Source organism: Dermacentor andersoni, chromosome 3, assembly GCF_023375885.2.
Source record: "Dermacentor andersoni chromosome 3, qqDerAnde1_hic_scaffold, whole genome shotgun sequence".
Classification (NCBI taxonomy): Eukaryota; Metazoa; Arthropoda; class Arachnida; order Ixodida; family Ixodidae; genus Dermacentor; species Dermacentor andersoni.
Genome location: NC_092816.1, coordinates 226,727,283 through 226,753,599, shown reverse-complemented (window position 1 = coordinate 226,753,599; position 26,317 = coordinate 226,727,283). Strand labels below are relative to the sequence as shown.

The 26,317-nt window shown below is 47.5% G+C and overlaps 1 protein-coding gene and 1 long non-coding RNA gene across 3 annotated transcripts; both read right to left on the bottom strand.

Annotated features, from left to right (window-relative positions):
• On the bottom strand, positions 1 to 25,317 carry LOC140216634 (putative nuclease HARBI1). Its single transcript, XM_072287014.1, has 5 exons — positions 25,150 to 25,317; positions 9,373 to 9,391; positions 3,354 to 3,862; positions 2,171 to 2,312; positions 1 to 1,662 (listed from the first exon to the last, which is right to left on the bottom strand). Exons 1-5 carry the CDS (start codon positions 25,315 to 25,317, stop codon positions 1,271 to 1,273), a joined length of 1,230 nt encoding a protein of 409 aa, XP_072143115.1. The 3' UTR covers positions 1 to 1,270.
• Positions 7,069 to 8,766, bottom strand: LOC140216666 (uncharacterized). 2 transcript variants are annotated; one of them, XR_011893243.1, is made up of 4 exons: positions 8,036 to 8,766; positions 7,826 to 7,897; positions 7,633 to 7,700; positions 7,069 to 7,490 (listed from the first exon to the last, which is right to left on the bottom strand). It is a non-coding gene; the product is annotated as an uncharacterized lncRNA (long non-coding RNA). The 2 variants fall into 2 exon arrangements; XR_011893242.1 differs by having other exon boundaries at positions 7,069 to 7,700.
• Positions 25,318 to 26,317: the final 1,000 nt, after the last annotated feature.

Here is a 26,317-nt window from a genome sequence, read left to right as displayed (position 1 = left end):
TTTCCACGCAGGCAAACATATTCTTTGCTGTGCACATCAACAGTCACACCTTATCCTCCATTATAAGGGAAGGAGCACATAGCAAGAGATTCTCCACAGACACTGGCTTACTTACATCTCACTACTGAAGTCTACATAAAGGAACAAGGTTAAGAGCAAGCATGAATTGCTAAGACATAAAAGAGCGCCCTTAGGCAGTATACCAAGCTACACAAAGCACACACTGCAGACTCATCCTGCATGCCCAGTGCATCAATAAATGAAGCACTTGTTCTTCTTGCACATGAAAATCACATTGTCTTGGGAGAACACTGCTTAGGCACACCAGAGCATCACACTGTAGGCTCATCACCAGGCACACGTAGCACATCTCAGATGGTGAACATGTTCGTGTGGCACGTGAAAAAAAAAACTACCTAAGCCAGCATACACACAGCACACTTAGACAATACACCCAGGCATCACACTGGAGGATATGCATCCTGCACGCCAACTGCTGGCAGAGTGACTGTGCTGCAGGTCTTTTGATATAGAAGTCAATGCTTCAGGGAAGGTAACATTGCTAGCTGCTGGTCAGGGTCACAGATTTTCCATTGACCAGGCAGACTGCCTTCTTGGTATTACATTTGGATTCTCCCATACTTCCGTCATGTGGCCGACTATTCTTCACCGGGACGGTAAAACAAGACGACGTGACGGTAGTCCAAGGTGTGCTCACTCTGCTGATGAGAGTTCTCACCTTCTCAGTACATAGGGCTAGGGCATAGGCTCAGCACATAGGGCCAGAAATGTTAAATGAGTATGCTACTAGGAGCGCAACATTGCGGCATGTGGAAAATTAAACCAACAAAGGTCTGTCCTCTTGCATTAATACTGAACATAAATGGAGCTTACTGGAGGCTTCTCATTGTTTGCCGCTATTATAACGTGCAATGGCACATGAAAACTTGTGGCACATAAAAAGAAAGTAATCCCTGTCATCCTCTATGAGAACTGAAGGGTACATGACATTTCACACTATACTTGCACCAAGAAAATAATAAGTGTCTTTGACTACCTGCCAATGACATGCTTATGGACTAGCTACTAAAATATGCTGCGTCTTCCAGCTGTCTGTTGCTTTCTGCAACAAAAACAAAGAAAATACCATAGATAAAAATAAAATTTAAACGAGAAAAAGAAAGCACTGCGCTTGCAGGGACTACAATTACTATTTCAATGGCTCTCATTTGCAGGGTGGCTACTTGGATATGCTGAACTGCTGGCCTGCTCAGAACATTTGCAGCATCCTTTCGCGTTTCTGCCGGCCCGCCCTGTAGAGTGTTGCCGCCGTCACATCTTCGCTGTCATCGTATGCGTTCACGTCTCCGTCAAAGTCGTCGATCCCAGAGGTGCAATCTGGCTCTGGAAGCTCAGCGCGCACGCACAAGTTGTGCAGCACTGCGCAGGCTGCAATGATTTTTGACGTGAACACTGGCCCATAGTAGAGCGCCCGGTGCCGTTGCAGACACCTGAAGCGCATCTTGAGGACCCCAATACAGCGTTCCACAACTGAGCGCAGTGATGAGTGGGCAGCGTTAAACATGGCTGCAGGGCTACGAGAAATGTGGTTCCCAGGAACAGGTGTGACAAGCCATGGCTGGAGCGGATAGGCGCTGTCACCTGCACATTGTTTAAAAATGCATTGCACACTAAATAAATACCTCATTTGAAGACATGAAGCAACAAGTAACCTTTTCGTAGCTCAGAGAATACACTGATAGCACATGTTATTTCAATGAGCTGAGCATGTAAAAAATTAAATTAAGGTATGGAGTATTGCCTTGACAATTAGATTTATTTTCAGTCACCGTTGTTTATTTGACTGCATCTCAACATATGTGCACAACTAATTTCATATTGTTTCAGTTTTACAAGTTACAGTAACTACGCTTTCTCGTTAAATTGCACAACATTGCTGTAGATTTCGTTCGCAAAATGTGAGTGATAATTAAGAATGTTCATAAATTTGCCAAATGTGTGTGACATTTGCAGGGATATTAGACCAACAGAAAAATCTGGAGAGCAGCCTTTAAGTAACTTTAATTGTGCCACTTTCATGAAAACTCTTTCCACACTAGTACTACCACCACTGCTCACAATTGTATTTCGTTCAATACAAGTCACATACCAAGCAGGTATTCACCACCATGAAGCAGGCTCCCAGATCGGCACTCTGCGTAGAGGCTTGATGCCTTCCACACAAAAGAGTCGTGCACAGATCCTGGGTATGAGGTTTCGAGGGCAGTTATTCTGAGGCTCGCATCACACACCTGCAAAAAATTGTGTGTTAGTTACATATCACCGAGTGCTTTGCACAGTAAATATCATGGTCATGCAGGACTAGACAATGACACAGTGCAATATTCATCTGTTCAAATTTATTTATGTCATCAACACAGTGATATTTTTCTGCTGCTTTTTTTTTAGAATGCCCGAGCCCTTTCAATTTGCTTTTTATTTAACTAAATATTTATTACAACGATCGTGTGCATCGTTTCATTTACCGAAACATTTTTTTTAGACCGATCATGGCCATCCAAAATAAAACACCTGTCTCTGAACTGTGTTCTTTAAGTGTGTTTCTCTATTTCAATGGGGCGTCACATTTATGTTGATGTCACAGGGACACTTTCCATCTCGATATCGTTCGACCTAGTTTCATTGAACAAAGTGACTAACGGTACGTCAGATGTACGCAAAATCCCAGAAGCTAAAGGTGCGTCGAACGTGCCTTTCGAGGCAAAGTTTTGACAGGGGTTGCAGAAGTCGCGGGGCGCGGTAGTGCTGAGCGCGTAACAAGTTGGCGGCTGGACGTAATTATATCGATTTAATCATTTTTTTTTTACTAATTGTAACAACGTATCGTTATTTCGCATTATTGGCGGCGCCTCCAGGACACCCAACCTAGAACCTGGACTGGTCCGCAGGTTGGGGCTCGCAGAGGCCTGCCCGTGCCAGGGATGTATACGATCAGCTGTCCGCGATAGATTTATTATAATCTCAGGTGTTCTCCTGAGGCCTCCGTTTGCTAGTTACATGTGCCCTCCTGGAGCAGTGCTTGTAAAAAATCCAATCTATCGTCGCGACGGAAAAAGCGGCCCGCGACTTATGCGGGTGTTATACGGCGCACTTTTGATCGCGATCAAGCCCGATCCGGATCGAATTGCTCGGTTGTGATTGGCTCCTTTGCACAAAATGTGCGAGAGAGCAAATCGCAGCCGAGGATTTCGATCCGGATCGGTACCGATAGCGATCAGAAGTGTAACGGTCAGAACCTTGCCCCTTTTGACGCAGCGTTAATAAAAACTCACCACCATGACGTTCAAGGCGTAATAGCCTTTCTGGCAGAAGTAAGCCGCCTTGTTGGCATCGTCCTTCTCCGATGGTGCGCGAATGCACACAAATGTGCCGTCCACAGCCCCGATGCAACCCTGGAACCTGCAGTCTCTGCGCACGAACCCTTCGGATGCAGAACTCAATGCCGCTGTGTCGTCTGGAAACGAGATCCATGCGTCGCCGATGCAATCCACGATAGCCTCGATGACTGCGTGAACCGAACGGCTTACACTAGATTGACTTGTAGTCAAGTCCTCGTCACTGGCAATCGCACCTTGAAATCCGCCTGTTGCAAGGAAGCGAAGCGCGCAAAGAACTTGAACTTCTACAGTCAACGCTGTACGAGTGTTCACTCGCTCCCGCACAAGCACCGGACGAAGCGCTTCGCACAACCACCGTGCCAAGTCCTTACTCAGTCGATACCGAGACCGGAACATTTCCTCGGGCATCTGGAACGCATCGCGATGCTCACGAAACGGCCGCTCTTCCTGCAACTCCAGCCACTGAACAATAAAAGGCACCGCCATTGTTTCTGCGTCCTAAAATCTGCGAGAGGCGGCCGTCGTCTACGGCTGTAACTACGGGGTGCCTTCTGGAAGGTACGTAGAGCCCCCTCGTTACACTAGCGCGAGTTCGCGTTAGAGTAATAACAAAAATGGTCTTGTAAATGCACTCACATAAAAAGTTTTGTTTGGGTGCTCTTAATAAACAAAAAATAAGTTAATTTGCCCTTCGTATTGTTTGCATAAATATATGCATGCTCTAATGCGGCGACGCAGCAGCCGCCTATCCAGCGTTGCCACCGCCATTGCATATGGCCGCTCATTACCATAATTCGCGCGGCTCGTCGCAGCAAAAATTATGGCGGAAAATCTCAGCAATCAAAATGACGTTTACGAAACAGCCCTTCCTGTGACGCTCCTCACGAGATATTCCTTCAGCCAATCAGCAAGCTGGCATGGCGCATATCTTGGTTCGCCACCACATATTCGCGCAATTGTAGATGCATTGCACTGGCTTCTGCATGCTACCGCTCACATTCTTTTTGAAGCGCTAACATCACAATATATCTGCCAAGGACCAAAAAAATGTATTAGTCCATAAAATTTGCAGCTCCACGTCACGTTTCGTCATCTTGATGAAAACGCAAAATTGCACTTTGCAATACTTCCGCTTCCCGGCACAAATTTCAAAACACGTGACCTCTCCACAGCCAATCAGAGAGTAAACATGGCGGATAATGGCGGCCGTGCAGCCGCCATGCGTGTCCAGAATGGCGCCCCAACTGAAGTTCGGAGCGTGACGTGTCCAGTTCCCCGCCGGCGGGCAGGGTCTGTCTGGTGTAGTGATTGATTGTCGAGAAAAATCACTTCCAGCTCATTGTCTTAACCTAAAACATTCCTTTAATTGTATCCGTTTGTTTCATCGTGTTCGACCCCCATAGTTATCATTGTTGAGTGCTTTGTTTTCCTTTCGAGTCAAATAAAGACTGGGCACGTTGCGCGCACATCTTGGTGCGTCTTGTCGCTGCTTATTACGGTAGCACACACAGTGAAGAAATATACGTGCACGCGCTCAGTACCCCGGCCTTTGGAAAGAACAAAGGAAGCATGCTGTCAAGAGAAGTTTGTGAAACTCCATTATCGCCAATGAAGGCTCAGCGTTTGGCGTCGCACAACGTTTAGTAAAGAATATCAGCTCAGTTCCCGCAGTACCGATGAAATCGATGCACTGCCCCTGATAGTAGCACGCTTCCCGACAATGCGACCAGCGCGCGCCGCCGTAGCAGACGACGCAGATCACGACTCCGCCCCTCGAGCGTCTGCGCCTGCTCGAGCTGCTGCCGCCGCACGACTCCATTGCTTGCCGCATCGCGATGCGATACGTTCCGAGTTTTCCCCTAAGTCTGAAACAGACTGTATACGCTTCTATTTGCCTTCAAGAAGATCGGTACGCTTGACAATTATTTTTATGGCTGCAATGCGGCGAAAGGGCAGCGTCTGCTTAGCCAAAGGCCGATCCACACGACGGACCAAGTCCGCGGGCCGCTCGGTCATGTGATGCGACGTCACGGCCCGGCGCGGTCCGGTCCGGCGCAGAGCACATCCACACGGCGGACCGCCATAGCAGACGGCAGAGCAGACCAACCAGCTACACTCTCGGCCAGAGTGTTATCATTGTTATAATTCCGGCTCGAGTCCCACAAAGCCGGGAACTGCTCAACGAGGGGCGCTATTCTGGACATTCCGCCATTTTCTTCGGTGCGTGACGTAGGCGCGACGCAAACAAAATGGCGCTGGTGGCCCAGTTTTGCTTTTGTAACGTGACGCCAACTTGACGTTTCGCCTAAGAAACTGAAAAGATGGCACTGAATGTAGCGTTACCAGTAAAGCAAAACAGTTTTCCTCCGCAGTAAAAATAAAGCAGCTATCTCAAAGCATATGATTATTCCGTCGAAAACGCTTCTCGCTTCCGTCGTCTGCTGCGTACAAGTCCTCGTCTGCTTCAATAGCTGGGATGCGTGTCCCCGGAAAATGGAATGAGTCATCGCATGGTTGGCGCCAACGCGCTTGTTTTCTTGCTTGAGACAACATACGCGACCTACCAGTGGTGATGCGCGCACGTTCTAGGCCACGTCATCGCTATCTCGTGAAACGCAAGTGACTCAGCCCGACTCGGCTGGCTGAGAAACGGCCGAGTATCACCGATAGCGTTGCGCGCGCCAGAGATATCCACTAGCGCGACGCAAGCGCCGGCGCTGCCATCTCTTGTTCATTTCGCTGGTTACTCGCACCGAGGCACGGCCGCCTCGATCACGCGCGCACGGGCTTGCTCCGGCCGTTCCATTCGGACGGAGAGGGCGTAATTGCGGAGTGGCGCGGCCGCTCTTTTCGCCGCACCGCGGCGCGCGTGCCCGACCCCTCGCCTCCCCTGCTATGGCTTCGCAAGAGGCGATTTGCGGCGCCTTGGACGTATTGCGTGGCGGAAGAGTGGCGGAAAACCGCGATGAATACAAATTTACACAAGAACACCAATGACTCCTGCGGCTAGGTATTTATTTTCTTACTAAGCTCCTGACGCTGCGGCCGCATGTTGCCCGAAGCGGGCACTCATGATGCCATGCGAAACGAGTGCTCCCCGGAAAACAATCATATCTGCGGGTTTTGTGCGCAGCTGGCCAATGAAAGCATGGAAGTATGGAAAGGCATTGCTTCTTTATAAAAGAAGTGCCACGTCTCACGAGGCAACGCAGTAGTAATTTTTTTCCCCTGTGAATTCATGAACGTTTGTGCATGACGTACAAGCTCGGTCAGAACGTATTTACCGGTCAAAAAACAGCCTGGAAAGAAAATGGCAATTGTACTAAGAGGAAAATGGGCAGGCGATGTTGCACGCTGAGCTGTCAATTTTATATTCCTTAGGCGAGCTCATCACTGTTCCTCCTGTACGAGAGACTCTGCTCACCAGAGTCGACAGCCGCGGAGAGCAACGTCCTGTCGCTCTGATTAGTCTGTATACTTGAATATCATGACTATATTCGTGGTAAAAATTACCAGCATAACAAAGTCAGTGTATGCAGGAATTTATTTACAATAAAAAGTTGTCAGCTCGCGCGCTCGAGCTGTTTAAACGCGCACAACCTTTCGACTGAGCGGCTTAGGGATTAATTTTTTGCGATAGCTAGGCCACTCTGTCCGTAACAAGAGCAACAATGTTTGATAGGAGGGGCTTTATGAATTTCTTTGCCACTATTGACGATGTGACCGAGGCATGGTCTTCTCTTGCCTCGCATATAAATAGAGGGCAACTCTCCAGATGCGGCAAAATCATTGCCGTGATCTTCTTGCACACATCGTTTGTGCCAATACGTGGCACTGCGATGTCGATGGCCTTCTTTACTTTTACAAGAACAGCTACAACCTCGGGCTTTGGGAACACCAAACCCCCTCTAGTTCGGTGGTTAATAAGTCCCATCAATGGTGATATTGATGGTTCCGAATCATTCAGTCTCGGGCAGGCGCTGCACATCCTTTGTTCTTCTATCGCTTTCACGACGAAACCGGCGACGTATGCTACTGCAGCGGTTTCCACTGTTGAAGGTGGCCGCTGCACTGAAAAAGAAAAGGTAAGAACAAAGTGCTCATATATCAGGACTAATTAAGGAATATGGAGCTCCAATCCCGGCTTGAAAAAGTAATAAGCTCGAAAGGCTATTATAACTGCATGCGCAATACATGAAGTCTGCCTACTTACAGGGCATCACTTTCAAGGGCGCCAGCAAACTGTTGACATCATCCACGAAACTCGGTGGTTCACAAATGCTAGAAAACAAAACGGTACAGAAACTATATATTAGTGACCGGCATGAAAAAGGTTCAAAAGCATGGGGAAACAGCACTAGCTTGAAAAACACATTTTTTTAAACGGAGCTGGGGCCTATGCATACCTAGGTAGGATATCGCTAGTTGCTGCTGACACACTGCTTTGATCATCCGCAATATCGGGTGGTTCAGACAAGCTGAAAAACAAAACAGTGCAAGAACAAGAAGTTGGTTACCACTGTATGTGGTGTACAGAGGTAAAAGAACCAAAGGAAGCGCGCGTCCTTTTTGAAAAACTGACATCAAATAAATGGTGCTGCAGCGGATGTGCATACCTGAGTAGTGCACTACTGGTTTTAGCCGAGGTGTTCTGAGGAATGCTCGATGTGTCCAGTCCTGAAGATGTCCGGCTCGGCACAGCTGGATCAACTCTGCTCAAGTGGGTTGATGTAGAAGCACTGTATGTACATGCTGGAGAACAAAAAAATGAATACGACAGAAATGACATCAGAAGGAAAAAATGCCAAGAAAATTTTCTAGCATGTTCAGCACAGACTAGCATTAGTGAACATGTGAAATTAAACCGCAAGAACTTGATATACAGTGAAATGCACTTAACTTTGCAGCAAAACTTGTGTGCTTAACACTCTGACCATTTCCAACATTTGATGCCTGCGATGCACACAGGATGCCAGTCCGGAGTAACTTTTCAAGGGCGAAGGTGACAGCTCTAGCGTCTAGACAGTCATTGCAACCCGCCATTTGACGCAAAGCACTGAACAGGACCTCAACCGGATCATTTGACAGATTTCTCGTGAGGACATAAAAGAACCCACTCTCCAGCAAGTACTTAATACAAAGAACAGAAGACTTGCTTGTGAGCAGCAGTGCCTCGTAAGTTTCTGGGCTTAGGAATTTTTTTCCACTTGATTTGCAGGCACTGTGGAGACTCTCAAGGTACTGCGGGAATTCGTCCTCAAGCCAATTCAAGCGTCCATCTGTCGCACAGAAGAAATGCATCTTGTCGGGCTTGTTGTCGGGCTCCGATGTATTCGCTTCTCCAAGCATGTGCCATGCCACCGCGCCGTCGGCAGGAGTGGGAGAACAGCGCCGCTCCGCGGCGCGCGAGGAAACTTCTCCGATTACACCTCTCCAATGGGGTGCGCGCTGAATGGGACGGCCGGAGCAAGCCCCGTTGTGCGCGCGTGATCGAGGCGGCCGTGACCGAGGGAGGAAACTTCAAGGCGCCGCCTTGCGTACATTTCTTTTTATAAATTAGAAAGAGGCCGTTGTCATAACTTTTGATTGTGCAAAAAGGCATTAATCTTGATTACAATACAAATGCAGCAGTGAAAAGTGGACAACATTGCCGAAAGTTTGCTATGTTCAACCAATATTATTTCGTATAAACGCGTTCTTTTAAAAAATGATGGCCCCAAACGCAAATGTCAACACCACCCGAGAGCGATGCAAATACTATGATCACGCGTTATGAACAAAAGATTTTCGTGGTGCCAAACGACGGGGAAAATGTGGCGATACGCATTCCTCTAGGCTGCCATTGCATATGGCTGCTCATTAGCATAATTCGCGCGGCTCGTCGCAGCAAAAATTATGGCGGAAAATCTCAGCAATGGCGGCCAAGCGCAACGTCACGCATTGTCAAAATGACGTTTACGAAACAGCCCTTCCTGTGACGTTCCTCACGAGATATTCCTTCAGCCAATCAGCAAGCTGGCATGGCGCACATCTTGGATCGCCACCACATATTCGCGCAATTGCAGATGCATTGCACTGGCTTCTGCGCACTACCGCTCACATTCTTTTTGAAGCGCTAACATCGCAATATAGCTGCTAAGGACCAAAAAAATGTATTAGTCCATAAAATTTGCAGCTCCACGTCACGTTTCGTCATCTTGATGAAAACGCAAAATTGCATGTTGCAATACTTCCGCTTCCCGGCACAAATTTCAAAACACGTGACCTCTCGACAGCCAATCAGAGAGTAAACATGGCGGATAATGGCGGCCGTGCAGCCGCCATGCGTGTCCAGAAGCCGAATCTTATAACGGTTCGGAATACGAACCATTCGCTTCGCCGGTTACGTCACTAGATGTGCCACTCCCAAGCCGACGGTGGAAGAAGGGGAGGACGCGACCAATATATGAGAGGGTGCCACCTCTGAAGTGTACGTCATTATATGACGAGCTAATCGAGGAATTGCAGAATGTTTCTGCTTGCTAAATAAATGTAAAATATAAATTAAATATTATACGCCAAGCTCTGAAGTATAAACGTGTGGTGCCGGGCGTTTACGCAATGCAGAAGTAATATATTAATGACATTCTTTTTTATTCTCAGCCGACAGGCGGTATCGCAAGCGTAAATGAGTTGGCAGAGCGCAGCGCTATGTCGTCTGCTACCAGGAGCTCGCACGATGCACGCAACAGGAACGCACTGCCGGCACTTCTCAAGTAGCGAGCGCGATAAAACCGTGAACTGGTTCTTAGGGACACCTTTACTAGCCGACTATATCAATTTTCCATCTTTTTTCGCCCTTCGTCATCGGCTCGGACATGACTCGTTCGCCGCCGCGCTGCTGCTGTCCCTGCGATAAGCCCCACGGCGCGTCGCGTGATAAAAGCAATGGAACTTGAAATCGAACATTACGATACACGGGCCCTGCATTGCCTGCGCGAAGTCAAATCGAAGAGTGTGGTGCTGACGGTGTGCGCTGTGCCGTAAAATTGAGTAACAAAATGCGGCACTCCCGAACCAGAGAAAAAAAAGGCAGCCAAATAAGAGATCTCCACAATATCTTCCCGTCCTGACTGCATAGTTTTATAAGCCGAACGAAGGAAGTGCTGAACCAGCCTAGGTTGAACCCTTCTGACTGCTGAACGACGATCTGCGAGCTATTCACGCTGGCGATAGCACTGAGAATTCGATCTCACCATGCAAATATCTCCTTGGCATTGGCTTTGAAGCTGAGGTCACGGGAAAGCTGACCCAGCCCTTCAACCGGCCGACACAGTAATTGCGAGAGCAACTTTGTGGACAGTGTCAGCAGCAGAGATCTAGGTCATTCCGATGAATGCTTCACGTCCGACCTACCTCTGGGAGCTGCAGGCCGGTGGCGATGAACCGCAGCGCGCAATATTCCTTCCTCTGCGTGATATGGCCACTCGTACGCTTGCACCTGAGTCCCCTCCATTTGATAGCGTAGCCTGCAAAAGGTTTACTTAGAAAGCCAGCAAGGGCGGTGCAACTCATTATCCGTCACTTCTTCGAACGCGTATCGCGCTTCCAGCCGTGGTCGACACCGAAAGAGGAACGCCAAGCAGACGACGAAGGCAAGTAATAGCCTCCGAAGCAACCAACGCACGCGCGCGCAACGCCCGCGTGTCTCCGGGGTCGCGTGACCGGCGCGCGCGGCCAGGGTCATAAGCCAAAGCCAAGCCACAGCAACGGAACCCAAAGCGGACCACCTCTTCGCCGGTTCCTACGACCGGTTCGCTTTGAAGATGATTGACAGATGCGTGACGTATTCAAAAATTGTGATACCGCCCCGCTGCCTCTGACGACCTGTGACGTAATCAAAATTTTGGCCAATCAGGTGAGGCCAAAGGAACGGTTCCCCAACCGAACCGTTATAAGATTCGGCCCCAGAATAGCGCCCCATGTAACGACTCGCTTGACTGGCTTTTGCTGAGCCGAAAACTAGGTTGGATTTGGCTGAAGACACTCTGTTGCCGGACAACATTTGTTGGCTACGCCAAAATCGCTGCGGTTTGCATGCGGTCCGCCGCCAAAACGGAAGCGGGAAAAGCCTCGGCGATTTGTTGGACCGCGAGGGCCGTGGTCTTGCGCGGGCCAACGGCGGTACGCATGAACTGGTGACGTCCTATCACGTGATGCGCGGACCGCGGTCCAAAAGAGCAATTTGGTCCGTCGTGTGGATCGGCCTTAAATGACGCTGAGCAGGTAATTGGAAACGACATCGTATGTGGCGCGGCACATACATACTGCACATACGGGCTCAAGTCATTTTTGCAGTTTCTCACAAAATTTTTGCTACAAATCCGTGTTGTCTCTGATGGCGACAACAGACTTCCATCGACACTGTGCGGAAATAAACAAAATATGTCGCTGAGGAGCACAAGTACGACATTCGCACACAACTTTAACTAGTACGTCTCCTACAATATAGAATAGAGGTAGCAATGTAAATAGCTTGGCCATTTTTTAACAGTGCTCAAGAGACGGAAGTTGAAAGTATTAGTAATCATTTCTGCTTCAGGAATGCCGGCACGACCAAGATGCGGGCGTGTATCGTCCATTAACTCCATTGATCGGTGCAGTGGTGATGCAGGAATGAACTCCGGTCATGTTCAACGTGCATTGTGTACACATTCAATTTCTCGGCACGCGTGAACTTCGGCCACTGCCAGCGCATACAACAGAAGTGGTTTCCATTCTTGGGCAGCGCACACACAAACGAAACACGAGAAAGAAGACGGTACAAGCGCTGGTCGAACAATTGAAAGATTTTATATGAATAAAAGGATTATATTAACTATTAAACTTATGTGGGCTAAATACAGAAACCGTCATACACTCAGGAGCGATCAATGAACGAGCTCGCTTCGTTTGCCAGTTGTTTACTTCGTTCGGCGCACCGCAGTAATCCTGTCTGTCGTCTGCTGTTTCGTATCATTTTCTTGTGAATCGGCAGAATTTCACTGGTGGCATCAACCCTTTCGTGTTTACATTGCTGTCGTGACAGTTAACAACACAATAATCCTTTCCGGTCATCCGAAGAGGCGCCGTCGCAAACAAGAGACGAACTGAAAGCGGGCGCGATCGTGAAGGGAAGCGGCGGCGGAAACCTACACCCGTTGGAGATGAAATCGTTCCGCCAGGGGAGAAACGAGCGCTGGCGTCTAGGATGAAATAGTGTTCCTTTATATGCTCCCGCAGGGAGCAGAGTTGCGCATAGTTCCGCCGCCGTGATCCAGCTCTGCAGCGAAGCCACTCGTCGCGCGCGCAGGAGCCAAATGCCGCGCGGTGTTCCGCCTTTTCCTCTGGTGGTCGCGAGCTACAAGCGCCAATTGTTCGCAGGCGCTTAGCAAAGGGCACTTGTTAATACAGGCTACGCTCGAACGAGTCATTCGTGCAGCCGGAGGGGGTGGGCTTCCAACCAACCGAAACTTTGTATGTACCTATGTAAACACGCATATGCAAACACACACACGAACGTACAAATATGGGGTGGGACCGCCTTCGATTCCCCAAAATAATATACTCCCGTGGCTCGAACAGCTCCAAAGTTCGCTCGCAAACGCGCAGTACGTTGCCACAAACAGCGGTGCAATGATTTTCAGCATGCATATGAAGTTGTCTTATCATGGCCAGAAAGCAAGAAATGTTTTAAAGAGTGTTTAAAACTTCACACACGTAAGGTGGACACTTAGCGCATTTTGGCTGCCGAAACCAGCCGATTAATGACCGTCGCCAAGAGAGCTATCGTGCCTGCAGTTATGTCAGTGACCGTTAACAGAGCGCCATTTATCACTAACCATCGTTCACAACAGCTGCACGTTTTCGATACATGCGGTGCAGACACAGATTTAAGCGCATTTCAAATGTTGACATGTGCACATTTTAAGCAAAGCTTACTTTTATTTACTATTACTATTTAGTAGTACTTACTATTTAGTAGTGCTTACTATTTAGTAGCAGCAAATCTGCAAATAGAAAAAGATTCAAGATGCAAGAGCTTCTAGCTGCTCCTCTGAACGCACGATCGACGGTCCACTGATTGCAATGGCGATGGTACTGACGGAAACGACGAGTTCGCATGAGTCGGCGATGCGCCCGTAAAGTTGGCTTCGCAGCGGCGCGGACCATTTGACGTCATTTTTCGCGCTCGGCCAATAGCGGTGCGAGCGGCGCCGGAAAAGGTATGCGCAACTCTGCTCCCGCAGGGAGCATATACAGGAACACTAGGATGAAACTTGGCATGCGGACGTCCATTGTCGTCGTGTCGGCTGTAATGCCCCAACCACTGGCACGCGCCGAAAGCTTCGGCGCGCGCTGGCAAGCGAACGCGTCTGTTCGCTTCGGCTGGAGGGAAAGGGCGCGCAACCACTGGAGACAAGCTCCGACGCGCGCCGAAGCTCGCTCCTCGGCTGCGGCGCACTGTTGCTGGACTATTCCGTCTTCATCCGTCAAAGTCCGGCCTAAAACAGCCTGCTGTAAGCTAAGCTTGAAACAATAAGTTAGTGATCTTTATGTGCTTTTAGATATAAAAAACACGTTTGAATAATGAATATACACCTGCCGGAACAGTTTGTTTTTATTTTTGAAGTAACAATAGTGTACAAAATATCGACATCAGCGCTCGCGCGTCGTCTGTCTGCAAGATGGCTTTGCAAACACCTGCACGACGATGCCATATATCAAAAACTGTTGCACCATTTCATTTTTTGGTAGCTTATTGCACAGCCAACTATATAAGAATTAGGCGTGCAATGTATAACTGAAAAAAATCTGTGTTGGAGATATTGCCACGTAGTAGTGACGGTAAATGAATAGTGCCGGCTCAATCGCAACGATAGCGGCGAGCAATGTCGGCAATCGTAGAAAATCTCATCTGCGGGTCAAGCGCGTCGGTTTGCATACGGCAGTCGTAGAAAATTACAGCCTATTCGCTGGTGCCCGCGCGCCTTCCAGAAACTACAACACAATTCGTGTCGCGTATGCAATCAGATTAGCAAGGTTCGTCGACAACAGACAGAACCATCGATAACATTCGCGAAACTTCCGATACGTTCAGGCGCATCCTGCACCGAGCGATAACGTTTAACATTTTTTAGCCGGTGAAATACGGTAACCGGATACAGATAAAGCATCCGTGTCAATATAATTATGCTTGTTGGTGCATGAGAGAAACGTGAACAAGTGGGTTCTGAGAAAATCAGCAAAACAGAATTGAAACACCTGTAGCACTCCAAAAAAAAAAAAAAAAAACTAGAATAGCGAACTTTCCGCAATCGTGCTCGAAATGCGGTCACGCGTGCTGCTCCTTCGAACACATGCTCTGGCTGTGCCCGTACAACGCGGGCTCCGACTTTCATAACCAGTCCAAGTTGGACGCCTTGCTGAAGAGCTCGGATTTCCCAAACCAGCTACAGGCCGTCCAGAGGGCCCACGACGTCGCGGAGAGTCACCATCTCCCTGTCCCGTCGTGGGCGGAGCCACCAACTTGATCGGGGAACCTTCGGTTCCCCCAATCACGTTCCTCAGGACACTCTTAATAAAGTTCTTGTCACTGTCACTGTAGAATAGCTAAAATGTATGTAATTCGTATCTTGTCCCCCCCAATTCTTGATTCTGCCAAATCTAGCCCATGGAGCACCTCTATTATTCTAGGTTGTTTTGATGCATCAACACCGCATCCGGAGGCCTTCACATTGAGTGTATTGCTACAAAACATTTTCACAGTGTAAGGACCATGTTCTATTGTAACTGGTTTCCACATATCAAGTTTGCCTTTCTTTACATTAATGAAATGACATACCGTCAGATAATACAAGCTTGAGAATTAGAGGGTTTTAATAGGAGTCTTTCGTTGCCCTTTGGCAAGTCGTACTATTGAAGCACTTATTCGAATGTATGGGAGCAGCTCATTTGCATAGCATAAGAAATATATAAACAGGTTATTTTCACAATTTATACACTTCGTCACCACAAAAACAAAAATTGCAGTTTATTGTTTTCAGCCTGCTATGATGTTTTGACTGAGAAAGATATATTCAATTTGTTCTGCGAGGCACGCAATAATTGCTGTGGCATATTATTTTATTGCACAACACTGCATACAGTAGCCAGCCATTATTTAAACTCAGAAGAAATGAATAGCACAATGCATATGATCAGGCACATAGCATATTATTGCACTTTCTTAATTCATGCCAGAACGACGACCACAGGCGTTCTTCTCCAACAAGGTCAGCATCCATCGTGCCTCCTTACCATCGGGCTTCACACCCTCAGCACGTTCAACCTCAGCTTTGTGGTGTTTAAAACAACCTCAAGTGCGTCTTACGGTTCCAGGGATAAGAAAGAAGACCGTCCTGCCTACCTTGGCCTTGAAGCAAGCAGCTCTGGATTGTTTGCACACTTTCTACTTTGATCGAGTCCACATATATACGGATGGTTCTTCCACTCAGACCAGCTCCACCAGCGCAGTGGTTATGCCATCACGATCACTAAGCATCCAATACAAGATTTCTCACTTGACAACATCGACCGGTTCGGAGCTTGTTGCCCTCCGAGGTGCCGTTGATTATATTAATAACCAACCGGCTAATCGGTGGGCAATATTCTGCGATTCAAAGGCGGCCTTACAATGTCTTCTGTCATTTCTTCGTCGCGGGTCATGTGAACAACTCGTGTCGGAGATACGAGAAATGCACCATCACATGATCATGAAAGGACATGACGTGGTGTTTCAGTGGCTGCCTGGTCATTGCGGGATCTCCGGCAAAGACCTCGCTGACGAAGCTGCTAGGAAAGCCCACGAAGGAGCAACCCTTGTTTCTGTACCTTTATCGCGGACCGACACAGCCCAACACTTAGGCAAGCTAGCACACTCTTTTGACATTGGAAAAGTGGCACACACCTGATTCACTCAACATCGATTGCATTCCCTCGATCCCTCTATGCTACTGCGGCTGTTACCAGGTCTTCTGCGAAATGAGGAAACAGTGCTGTGCCGCTTACGTTTGGGCGTCGCATTCACCAGTGCATATGCATTTCTGATTGGAATAGCTGATAGCGCCGAGTGCAATGCCTGCGGTGTCGAGGAAACCATAGAACACCTAATGTGCTACTGCCCATCTTTTGAAGATGAAAGGCAAGACCTCTGCAGAGCTCTCAATCAGCTAGATGGAAAGCCGTTCACCTTAAACAAAATCTTGGGACCATGGCCTCGCATATCGCAGCTACAGAAGGCCACAAAAGCGGTGCTGCGATATTTGAAAGATACCGGATTGAGTCAGCATCTGTGATCCAGACTGAGTGACCGACTGATATGCCCAGTGGACTTTCTCTTCTTTTAATCTTTCCGTCCCCCTTTCCCCAGTGTAGGGTAGCCAACCGGGCTCAGTCCTGGTTAACCTCCCTACCTTTCATTTATCATTTTCTCTCTCTTTTCTTAATTCATGCCCTTTTTTTAATTGCACGAAAGCTACTGCACTAAGATAGTATACTGGTACAGATTTAAAAAGCACAATTTTATACTACGATAATAGTCAATCATTCAAATTTTTATTGTATTGCCCAGGAACAGCTAGAGAGCCTTTGTACTGGTGCACTTAACGAGCACTATGTGAGACAAAATGTAGAGAAAACATGAATGCAGTAGACGAAAAAATGGAAGATAGAGAAACAAATAGGGAAAAAGGAAACGCGGAAAAGTAAAAGGGAGTTAATCCTACGTGATTATCTACAGATACACAAAACAGAGGAAATGAACTCTGAAGTATGTTTTGGAGTCGAGTCTTATTAGCACAATCTTGTAACAAGCCCAGGCAACAAATGTGGAATGCTACCTGGTATACTGTTGCGGCACAAACAAATGCATATGATCAAGAAGCTTTAAGGAATGTATAATGTCATGGACCACCTTATACAGGAACAAAAGGTGCAGGAACAAAGGCTCAACTGTGGTCGCCAGAATGGCAAAAGTGGTGCTTGAAGATAGACATCAATTTATTCTGGATGCGTTCAATGAGCTCAGAATTAGATTTGCTCATTGCACCCCCCTCCTACAGAGGCATACTCTAGTAGTTGGAGGCACACAGCAGAATTTCAGAAACGCAACAGGTGAGTGGAAATCATGCAATTCCAAGAGCGTGAAGGGCATCTTGTGTAATTATCTATGTGAAGAGAAGCTTAGCATTTTGTCGAAGTACACACCAAGATCTTTCATTTCATCGACCCTAAGGAGTGGAACATCACGTAGGGTGTATCAAAATTTCACATGGTGCGTTTTGTGCATATAACTTAATGCCATAGTGTTGGAAGCATTTAAGAGTACTTATTGCTTCTGCACCAGTTCGAGAGTGAAAAAATGTCTTTTTGGAAGTCGATGCAGTAGTGAACACTGTTGACAGTCTGAAATAGTCTGAAAGTCTGAAATGTTGGCACACAAAGTCATGCTGTTCATTTATTAAAATGCTCTTAGCACTAACAGAAAGCGAGGAATCCCATATCGATTCAAACACCTGACGCACTGAAGAGGATAGATATAGGTCGGCAGTTAGTAACTGCACATCTAGCACCTGATTTGTGCATGGGCAATGTTCATGCTACCTTCAGAGAGCTAGAAAAGGTACTCGACTTTAGGGAACTATTGAAGATAATAATAATAATAATAATAATAATAATAATAATAATAATAATAATAATAATAATAATAATAATAATAATCTTAGTGGTAACTTGGCACACTAGACTAAAAAGAAGGCTGATGCCTGTATGTTAGAGCATCTGATAACCAGCCATCTAAAGCAGGAATTTGCAGGATGCAGAAGACACTTCCTTCCCCTCCACGTGCACACACACTTGCTCAATAACACAGCACGGCACACACGCACACAGTCGACAGGTGCACAACACACAGGACTGCCAATGAAGTCTGGTTCCAAGGAAGGAGAATCCAAATCGCCAGGGGGGTGGAGAGAAAGCTCTGCATGCCAGATATAATCATGGAGTTGTGGTGTCGGGCCATACAGGCGTGATGAGGGCTCAGGCTGTGCTGACCACTTGTTCAGACGAACTGAAGAAAGATTAGTGCTGTTTAGAGAGACGTCAAACACCCTGCAGTATAGACTAGTGCAATGTTGTGTTGGTATTGCAGGGTGTGCTACTTGAGGGGTTTGAGGCAATCCTCGAAGGCTGGCATGAGCTTGTGACAACCGAAAAGACGGGAGTAAAGGGTGCGTATTGTCCGGCGCAGAACAAGCTTAAGTTTGTTAGCGTTGCGAGTTTGGTACGGGAACTATACTGATGAGCAGTACTCAAGTCGTGACAGAATGATAGAAGCGTAGAGTGCTCGGAAAACCTTAGGTCATCAGGGAAGGGAGACACGGGACACAAACCCAAGAAAGGGCCGGTGCTTACATACAGTGCTGGTGACATATGTGGAAAAGTTGAGAGAACAGCTAAATGCTACACCCAGAATGAGAAGGGCCCGAACAGTCTTTATAGAAGTGCTTCCAAGGAAGAAGGTTGGACGTGCAGCAGTTTCGTTGTGGCTGATACGCATGGCAGCACTTTTTATGGTGCTACTACAAAGTTTGATATTGTAGGCCCAGTCGTTCACCTTTACGGAATGTATTTATTGTAAGCACATATGCTGTGCATCGGCATATTGTTGTTGTGGAAGCGTTAACTTGTTAATGAAACACATTCTGGGCAGATGCATTAGTAACTTGGTTTTGAGTACATCTTTGTCCTGACTACAATTTATAGTATCGCAGCAAGAAACATTTTAGTAGAGGCTGAAGGGATTCCAGCAGTTTAAGCATACTGACTGCACAAAACACTGATGACACCTCTTCACCTTCCCCACAATGCACTCACACCATCTACACTTTCCATAAGCAAAAAGTGAGATAAAAATTCAATTACAGTTTCATTGACTCAGTACTTGCTGCTTCTGAAGCGGGCATCGAAGCAATCGTGGTATACGCTGCTACATGCATAGGTCTTGCATGATGCAGGTCCTGCTATGCACTGCACACAGGGCACACGTTGCAAACAGATAATTTCTTTTAGCAGTGCTCAACTATAACGACACACAGGCTCAAACATGACTGCGTTGTCACGTATGCTTCAGTGCGTCAGTGTTCTTGATTGCTTCACGAGCGATTTATGCCCAACTAGCCCAAAAGACGGTCGCACTTGAAAGAAGTGAGTGAATGAGTACAGTGAACTTGTACTGAACTGGATTCACATGCCGAATAAAAGAGCGCAGTGTCATCTGAAACAGGCGGCACGGCTGATTATGTAAGTACTTCCAATAGTTCGGCTACTAGTGTAGTTCGCTTTCGGAAGTTATCTTTACCACTGGAAACAGCGCAGAGCTTGCCCGTTAAACTTGAGTCAACCGACACCACACGAAACAGGCCGCGGTTGACCAACCCAACTTCCACACGGTTCATTCACCACATCACAGGTCACACGAAGTCAAGAGTGCCATATTTTAAATCACTGCAGCACCAAACGGACCTGAAAATTCATTTCCTTCGACAGATTTCTCAGGTGAGTTCGTTCACTCGCCAGTTACTAACTCGATGGACGCGCTAGGCCTACGCGTAACGTAAACAACATCGGCGATAGGCGAGTGTTGATTATCCAGACTTCGGAGCTCGTAAACGTGTTTCCATTCGTTTTGAGCACAACAAAATGCACATACAACAAGCACAGAGGTTGCGGCAATCGTGATTCGGTTGGCTGTTTTAGCAGACGATCGTACCGAGCCCGGCGGAACCCAGTGGGCAGGTTGGATTACTCGGCGTCGTTCGAAGTCGCTTCGGATCCACGTCGCACTGCCACAACCCACGGTCGTCGGTCGGTCGGTCGTGTCGTTGTCGGCCTACTATTAAAACACTGTCTTTCAGGAACACTGTCGCGCGCGTCGTGCGTCCAAAAAACTCGGACGATCGTTGGTGCCGGGCGCCTTCGTACGGTCCGCCATTACAGGCCTAGCAGCCGGAGGCTCCGCAGCCTTCGATTGGTTGACGCCTGCGAGGCGTCGCAGCCTCTCATTGGTGCACGCCGGCGTAGCTTCGCCGCGCGTCGGCAAACTTCTAGCATCGGCAGTAGACATAATCGCTGCGCGACGTTCTGCTTCGCCGAGTTCCCGACCGATGCTTTGACGCATTTGACCCTTCGGCGCGCGCCGAAGCTTTCCAGCGCGTGCCAGTGGTTGGGGCATAAGACGTTCTGCGCGCGCTTGGCGCGCTTTTGTGCGTGTCGAAAGCGTATAACGTGCGCGATATTCGTGCGAGCGCAGTTTGACGTGCAGTTGTGGGCTTGGACTCTGGGACATTTGCTTTCGTCATATGTGAGTTAGCGGCTTGCCGACAGGTAAACCGCCGCTGTACGTAGGTGAATACATTGTTTTTCGTGGTCCTAAACTAAATGGCACGTCGCTGCAATGGCGACTTCAATCGGTGAGGAAATTGCTGTGCATTACGGGCGATTTAATTGCACAATACGTGCTGCATTATTGGTGTAGATGGGGAAAACGTATCCTGTGAGCCTTACTTCCGTCAGTCAGGCGGTTGCATGTTTCCCTCTTATGCAGTGCACATTTCTTGATATCCACTAATGATCTGCTTGAAATATCAACGAAGTGTATTCATTGTGCAGCTACTTCTTTTTTTCAGTGAGGCTTTTTTTTATTCTTACAACTGGCGATGGGCAGCAGGGTTACGGCCGTGAGTTTTCCTTTCGAGCAAACCTTTTCAAATTGAAGTTTTCGCTCATGTTCGCGAGATAGCAAATTTAAGTGTTACACTCACCGCTGTATTTTTCGATTCCATGTAACCTAGATTTAAGCTCCCTCAGGTTGTATTAACGCAGAGGCTTTTAGAAAAATAGTTGTCACCTGAAAAATCAATGCAGTGTGCCAGTTCTTTTGGAATGGTGCTATTTGTCAAATTGATTATATTGTAACGGATACGAAAGGCGCGGACAAGAAGAGAGAAGAGAAGACGAAGAGAACGAGGAGTTAGAGAGGCCGGGCTGCGCTACGATCACGCTACGATTATCGTCCAATTATCCTGTAAATAGAACCATTTCTTCGCAACTCTTCGCAACAGTTGTGGTGGAAGGTGCTGGGTAATCGACCCCCGAAGACGGAGGCTGAACCACAAGTTCTTCGACGGAGCCGTCGCCTTGCTGGACTCCCACTTAATTCACCGGAGCTGAATATGTCCCACGACGCAGACGAACAACGGCCCATTCCAACTGCTGCCCCGACAAGTTCTGTTCTTCAATGGTGAAGACCGCACTCTAGCCGGGACATAGCTACTGGAAAGTGCTTGCCATGAAGAAATAATTATTTCTACTAAAAATGCCCAAATCCAGCAGCTGCAATATTTATTAAGTGTGCTTTCCTACACACCAAAAATGATTCGTGGTTCTGCACGGCGAAACTCGGGTAGTTTTGCCACAAGGTCGACGCGTATAAAACTGAAGATCAGTGCAACAAGAACGGCTTTTTCACATAGCCAAGGTACATTGCGGCGCAGCATATTGCACCAGCCGCGGCTTCCACACGAAGCTAAGGTGCATAATGCTGCAGCACGATGTAGCGATGTTTTTCACAGACACAATGTAGATGCTGTTTGCATGCACCTCAATGATTTTATAAGGAGCTCAAATGATTGTAAATGTTGCCATCATACTGTCTTTTTTTCAAGTTTCATACTGCAGAATGCCCATTTCTACATTATATTCGGACAAATAAGCTTTCTATTCTGAGTACATTTTAATCGTGTGATGTAGTGGTGACCACAGTACATTAGTGACAATATGAAAAATGAGCATAATGCAACTCAATAACTCAATAAGTGTTGCCTCTAGGATCACTTAAAATAATGCAAAGAAGCTTGGAGAACTGTCTTCTATTGAGTGCACATAGAAGCATTCACAAAAAGTGGGCTCAGAATGCTCAAACATCAGTCACGGGATGCATTCTTAGCGTTTACAAAAATATGGGTCATGACCCTCAGACAGCCTACATTAGATTCAGCTTGCAATTGTAAAATGGCTTGGGAAGTTCACAAACAGATTTGAAATTATTTTAAAGTAAAGTACAGGATATAGTTTATACGCGCAGTTGTGCCTCCTCATAGCACTACACGTGCTGTGTAGCATGCTTTTGATAAAAATGGTTCCCCAATAGAAGAGCGCTCCTTCTTGTGCAACTTCCGTCACTATCTATCAGGTCAAATAGACAGTCACATGATTACGAAAAGAGCCCGAGTTATTAAGACCAATTTCCTTCCTTTAAAGACCTAAGTCTCTTTAAGTGCTCCTTTATTCTAATGTTCACATAACGGCCAGTCTGGCCCGCATGAGCCTTCCCGCATGACAGTGGCTACCTCTACACAGTGGAAGGAGCCTGTTTGAATGCCTTGGAAGGAAGATGCACTGATGTAACACAATTGAGGCTACCGAACCATAAATGTTGAGTACCCTCAAAAGAAGCGAAAAGGCACTAAATGTGAACATTCATCATCATCATCATCAGCCTATCTTATGTCCACTGCAGGATGAAGGCTTGACCCTTCGATCTACAAATATCTCTCTCCGGCGCGAACGGCTTCCAACTTTCGCCTCCGAATTTCCTAATTTCATCATCCCATCTAATTTTCTGTCGTCCTCGACTGCGCTTCCCCTCTCTTCACACCAATTCTGCCGCTCTAATAGTCCACCGATTATATATTCTACAAATACATGGCCGGCCAAGCTCCATTTTTTTCTCCTAATGTTAATTAGAATATCGGCTATTTCTGTTTCCTCTCTGATCGACGCCGCTCTCTTCTCGTATGTTAACATTCGGCTTAACATTCTTCGGTCCATCACTCTTTGTGCGAACCTTAATTTGTTCTCGAGCTTCTTTATTCTCCAAGTTTCTACTGCATATGTTATCACCGGTACAACGCATTGATTGTACACCTTTATTTTCAAAATAGTAGTAAGCTTCCAGGCAGGGTCTGGCGATGTATGTGGTATGCACACCAACCCATTTTTATTCTTCAGTAAATTTCCTTCTCACTATCAGAGCCTCCTAGTGGGTAATTTACCTAGGTAAACGTATGCCTTCACAGATTGTAAAGGCTGACTGGCAATCCTCAACTCTTGTTCCTTTGCCCGGCTATTGAGCATTATCTTTGCCTTCTGCATAGTAATCTTCATCCCCAATCTCACACTTTCTCTGTTAATGAACTCAATCATTTCTTACACTTTCTCCCCAGTGTTGTTGAATATGACAGTCAACTGCAAACTCAAGGTTGCTAAGATATTCGCCGTTGTCCTTTAGGCGCCGCGGCTACAACTTCGCCAGTGACTCAGAAAGTTGAAACAATCTACCCCGATGTGATATCTTCGACCTGGTCACGCCATGGCGTCTTGGGGCCAGTCTTTACGAGCAGCACGCCCGACTTGAATGGCCTCCTAAGCAGATCTGCTCAGGCTGTGCAGTTCTAAGAACAAGCTGCAGAAGATGCTGTTTATTCTAAAGGCCCTACCGCCTTCTACCATCCTTGTTCTCGCCAGTCCTTTTCTTTAGGCGCCGCGGTTACATCTTGCGCCGTTAAAGCTGAAAGTGTAAAGAGTCCACTCCGATCTCTTAACTTCGACTTCGTCCAGCCATCATTCTTGCAACGCCTTTCTACGAGCAGCCCGCCCGACATGTATGGCCCGCAAAAACTGCCGTTTCTGCTGACGCAGTTGGAGCTGCGCACGGCTATGCAGAAGATTGCGGCGCCATTCTACGAGCAGCTCGCCTGACATGAATAGCCTACATAAACTGCCTCTTCAGCGAAATATATTGGGGCTCTGCACCTCTACGAAGAAGGTACAGAAGATGGTGCTTATTCCACAGGCCCTGCTATGTTGGACCGTCCGAGCGTGCCGTTTCGCCCCGTTGCATAAGCAAAATCCCTTCCCGCCCACCCTATCCTTTAGGCACCACGGTAACGACGCGAGTGATGCTAAATGTCTAACGAATCTACCGTGATCTACAGGGCCTGAAGTCTTGGACAGTCCCAGCGGGCCGCATCACCCCGTTACCTGTGAAAAATCATTTATTTCAGCACGTCCTTTCCTTTAGGTCGCGTGGTTACAACCTATGGCAGAGGTGCCGAAAGTCGGAAGAATACACCCCGATCTGGTATCTTCGACTTTGTCCCGCCCCCGCGCCTTGCGGCAACTTTGTACAAGTCGCTCACCTGAATTGGATGTCCTACATAAACTGCCTCCTACGCGGGATCAGTTGGGGCCTTGCATCTCTTAGAACAAGCTGCTGAATATGCTGTATATTCTGCAGGGCCTGCTTTCTTGAGCCGTCCGAGCGTACTACTTGTGGGAATGGTGCGGTACCTTAGTCCAAGCTAGTAGGCCCCAGTCCTTGCCGGCCGCGTCCAAGAGCGCCCAGCTGAGCCTCGATACACCGCTTACGCTCCCGCTTCCACTTCGTCCTCCACTTCTTCGACTGCTGGCTCCGATGGTGCCGTTGGCTCCAAAGATGATGATGGCGCAGTTCCCATACTGCGCCGCCCTCTGCGAGGGCGATGATGGTGCTAGCCCACGGCGGCTTGCAGCGACGGCAATGAACCCCCCCACGGCGGCGGGCAAACCTTGCAGACTGCTGCGCCGAACGAGGATCGGCGGCGGAGGCAACGTCCGAGTCACCACGGTCTGCCAGGAACTCGAAGGCCCTAACCCTGGCTGGCTTCCCGGACGTACGCTTCGCGAAGATGCGGCAGGCCAGGTGGTGAAGCCTCCGTGTTGTGGAGGTCTTGCAGTGCATTCTCCATTATTAATGCTGGAGTTCCGCAGGGATCTATACTCAGCCCGTTATTATTTATATTTTGTAAATGACCTCTCTAGCGTGATACCCGTTTCTCTTTATCAATACGCCGATGATACGATGATCGTAACTTCGGCCCACAGCTACTATGATGCGATTGCTTCTTTACAGTCTGCTGACACAAAAGCTATGGATTGGTTTCGAAACAACCTAATTACTATAAATGTTCTGCAATTAATCTGCTTCCCCAATCCTTTAAGGAAGGTAGCCCTTGACTATCCTCTTGTGTTGCATTCTTCAGTTTGTTCAGCTTGTTCTTGTAGACCGTTACAGTACTCATCTGTTGTAAGATATCTTGGTTTATATCTTGACGGCGACCTTTCTTGGAACAGCCACCTTGTTTACGTTTGTAAAAAACTTCGCGCCGTATCCTGTCTACTATACAATATAAGATACTACATGCCCTTATCAGTAAGGAAAACAATAACACATGCTTTAGGCTACAGTCTACTCCGGTATGGAATCACAATTTACGGGCACTGTGCTGTCCGCTGGCACAACAGAATAAATGCGATACTGCACTCCCTCTTAAAAAACATATCTTATGATCTGAGCCTGAATGCTGACACAGACCGTTTCAAAGTACTTTGATGCCGGCTTTCAACGATCTTCTAATGCAAACGGTTGTTTTAAAACACTTCTGGTCCAGTCAATTCCTAGTTCCGTACACAGCTTCCCGATGCTTAAGGCCCAGGGACCCCTTTTGGAGGCCACGTTGTTCCACAAGGTACGGCACTAGAGCTCGGGCCCATTATGTGCCCACCTACTTCAATAAATTACCGCACAGCTCCTTCTCTGCAAAAACGAAATATAAATTAAAGAGGCTGCTAAGGCGTATCTGTTAATAAAGGCGTACTTTTTCCGTTTATTTTCCGTTATTGTTTGTGTTCGTGCATGTGATTGTGCAATTCCTTTGCACCATGACGGTTAGTCTGGTATA

Coding starts and splice junctions, on each gene's coding strand:
- LOC140216634 (XM_072287014.1), bottom strand. CDS start 25,317: ATGCACTGCAAGACCTCCACAACACGGAGGCTTCACCACCTGGCCTGC. Junction 2,313..3,353: donor ACGCCTTGAACGTCATGGTG/GTGAGTTTTTAT, acceptor AATTTTTTGCAG/GTGTGTGATGCGAGCCTCAG. Junction 1,663..2,170: donor TGGTGGTGAATACCTGCTTG/GTATGTGACTTG, acceptor AACAATGTGCAG/GTGACAGCGCCTATCCGCTC.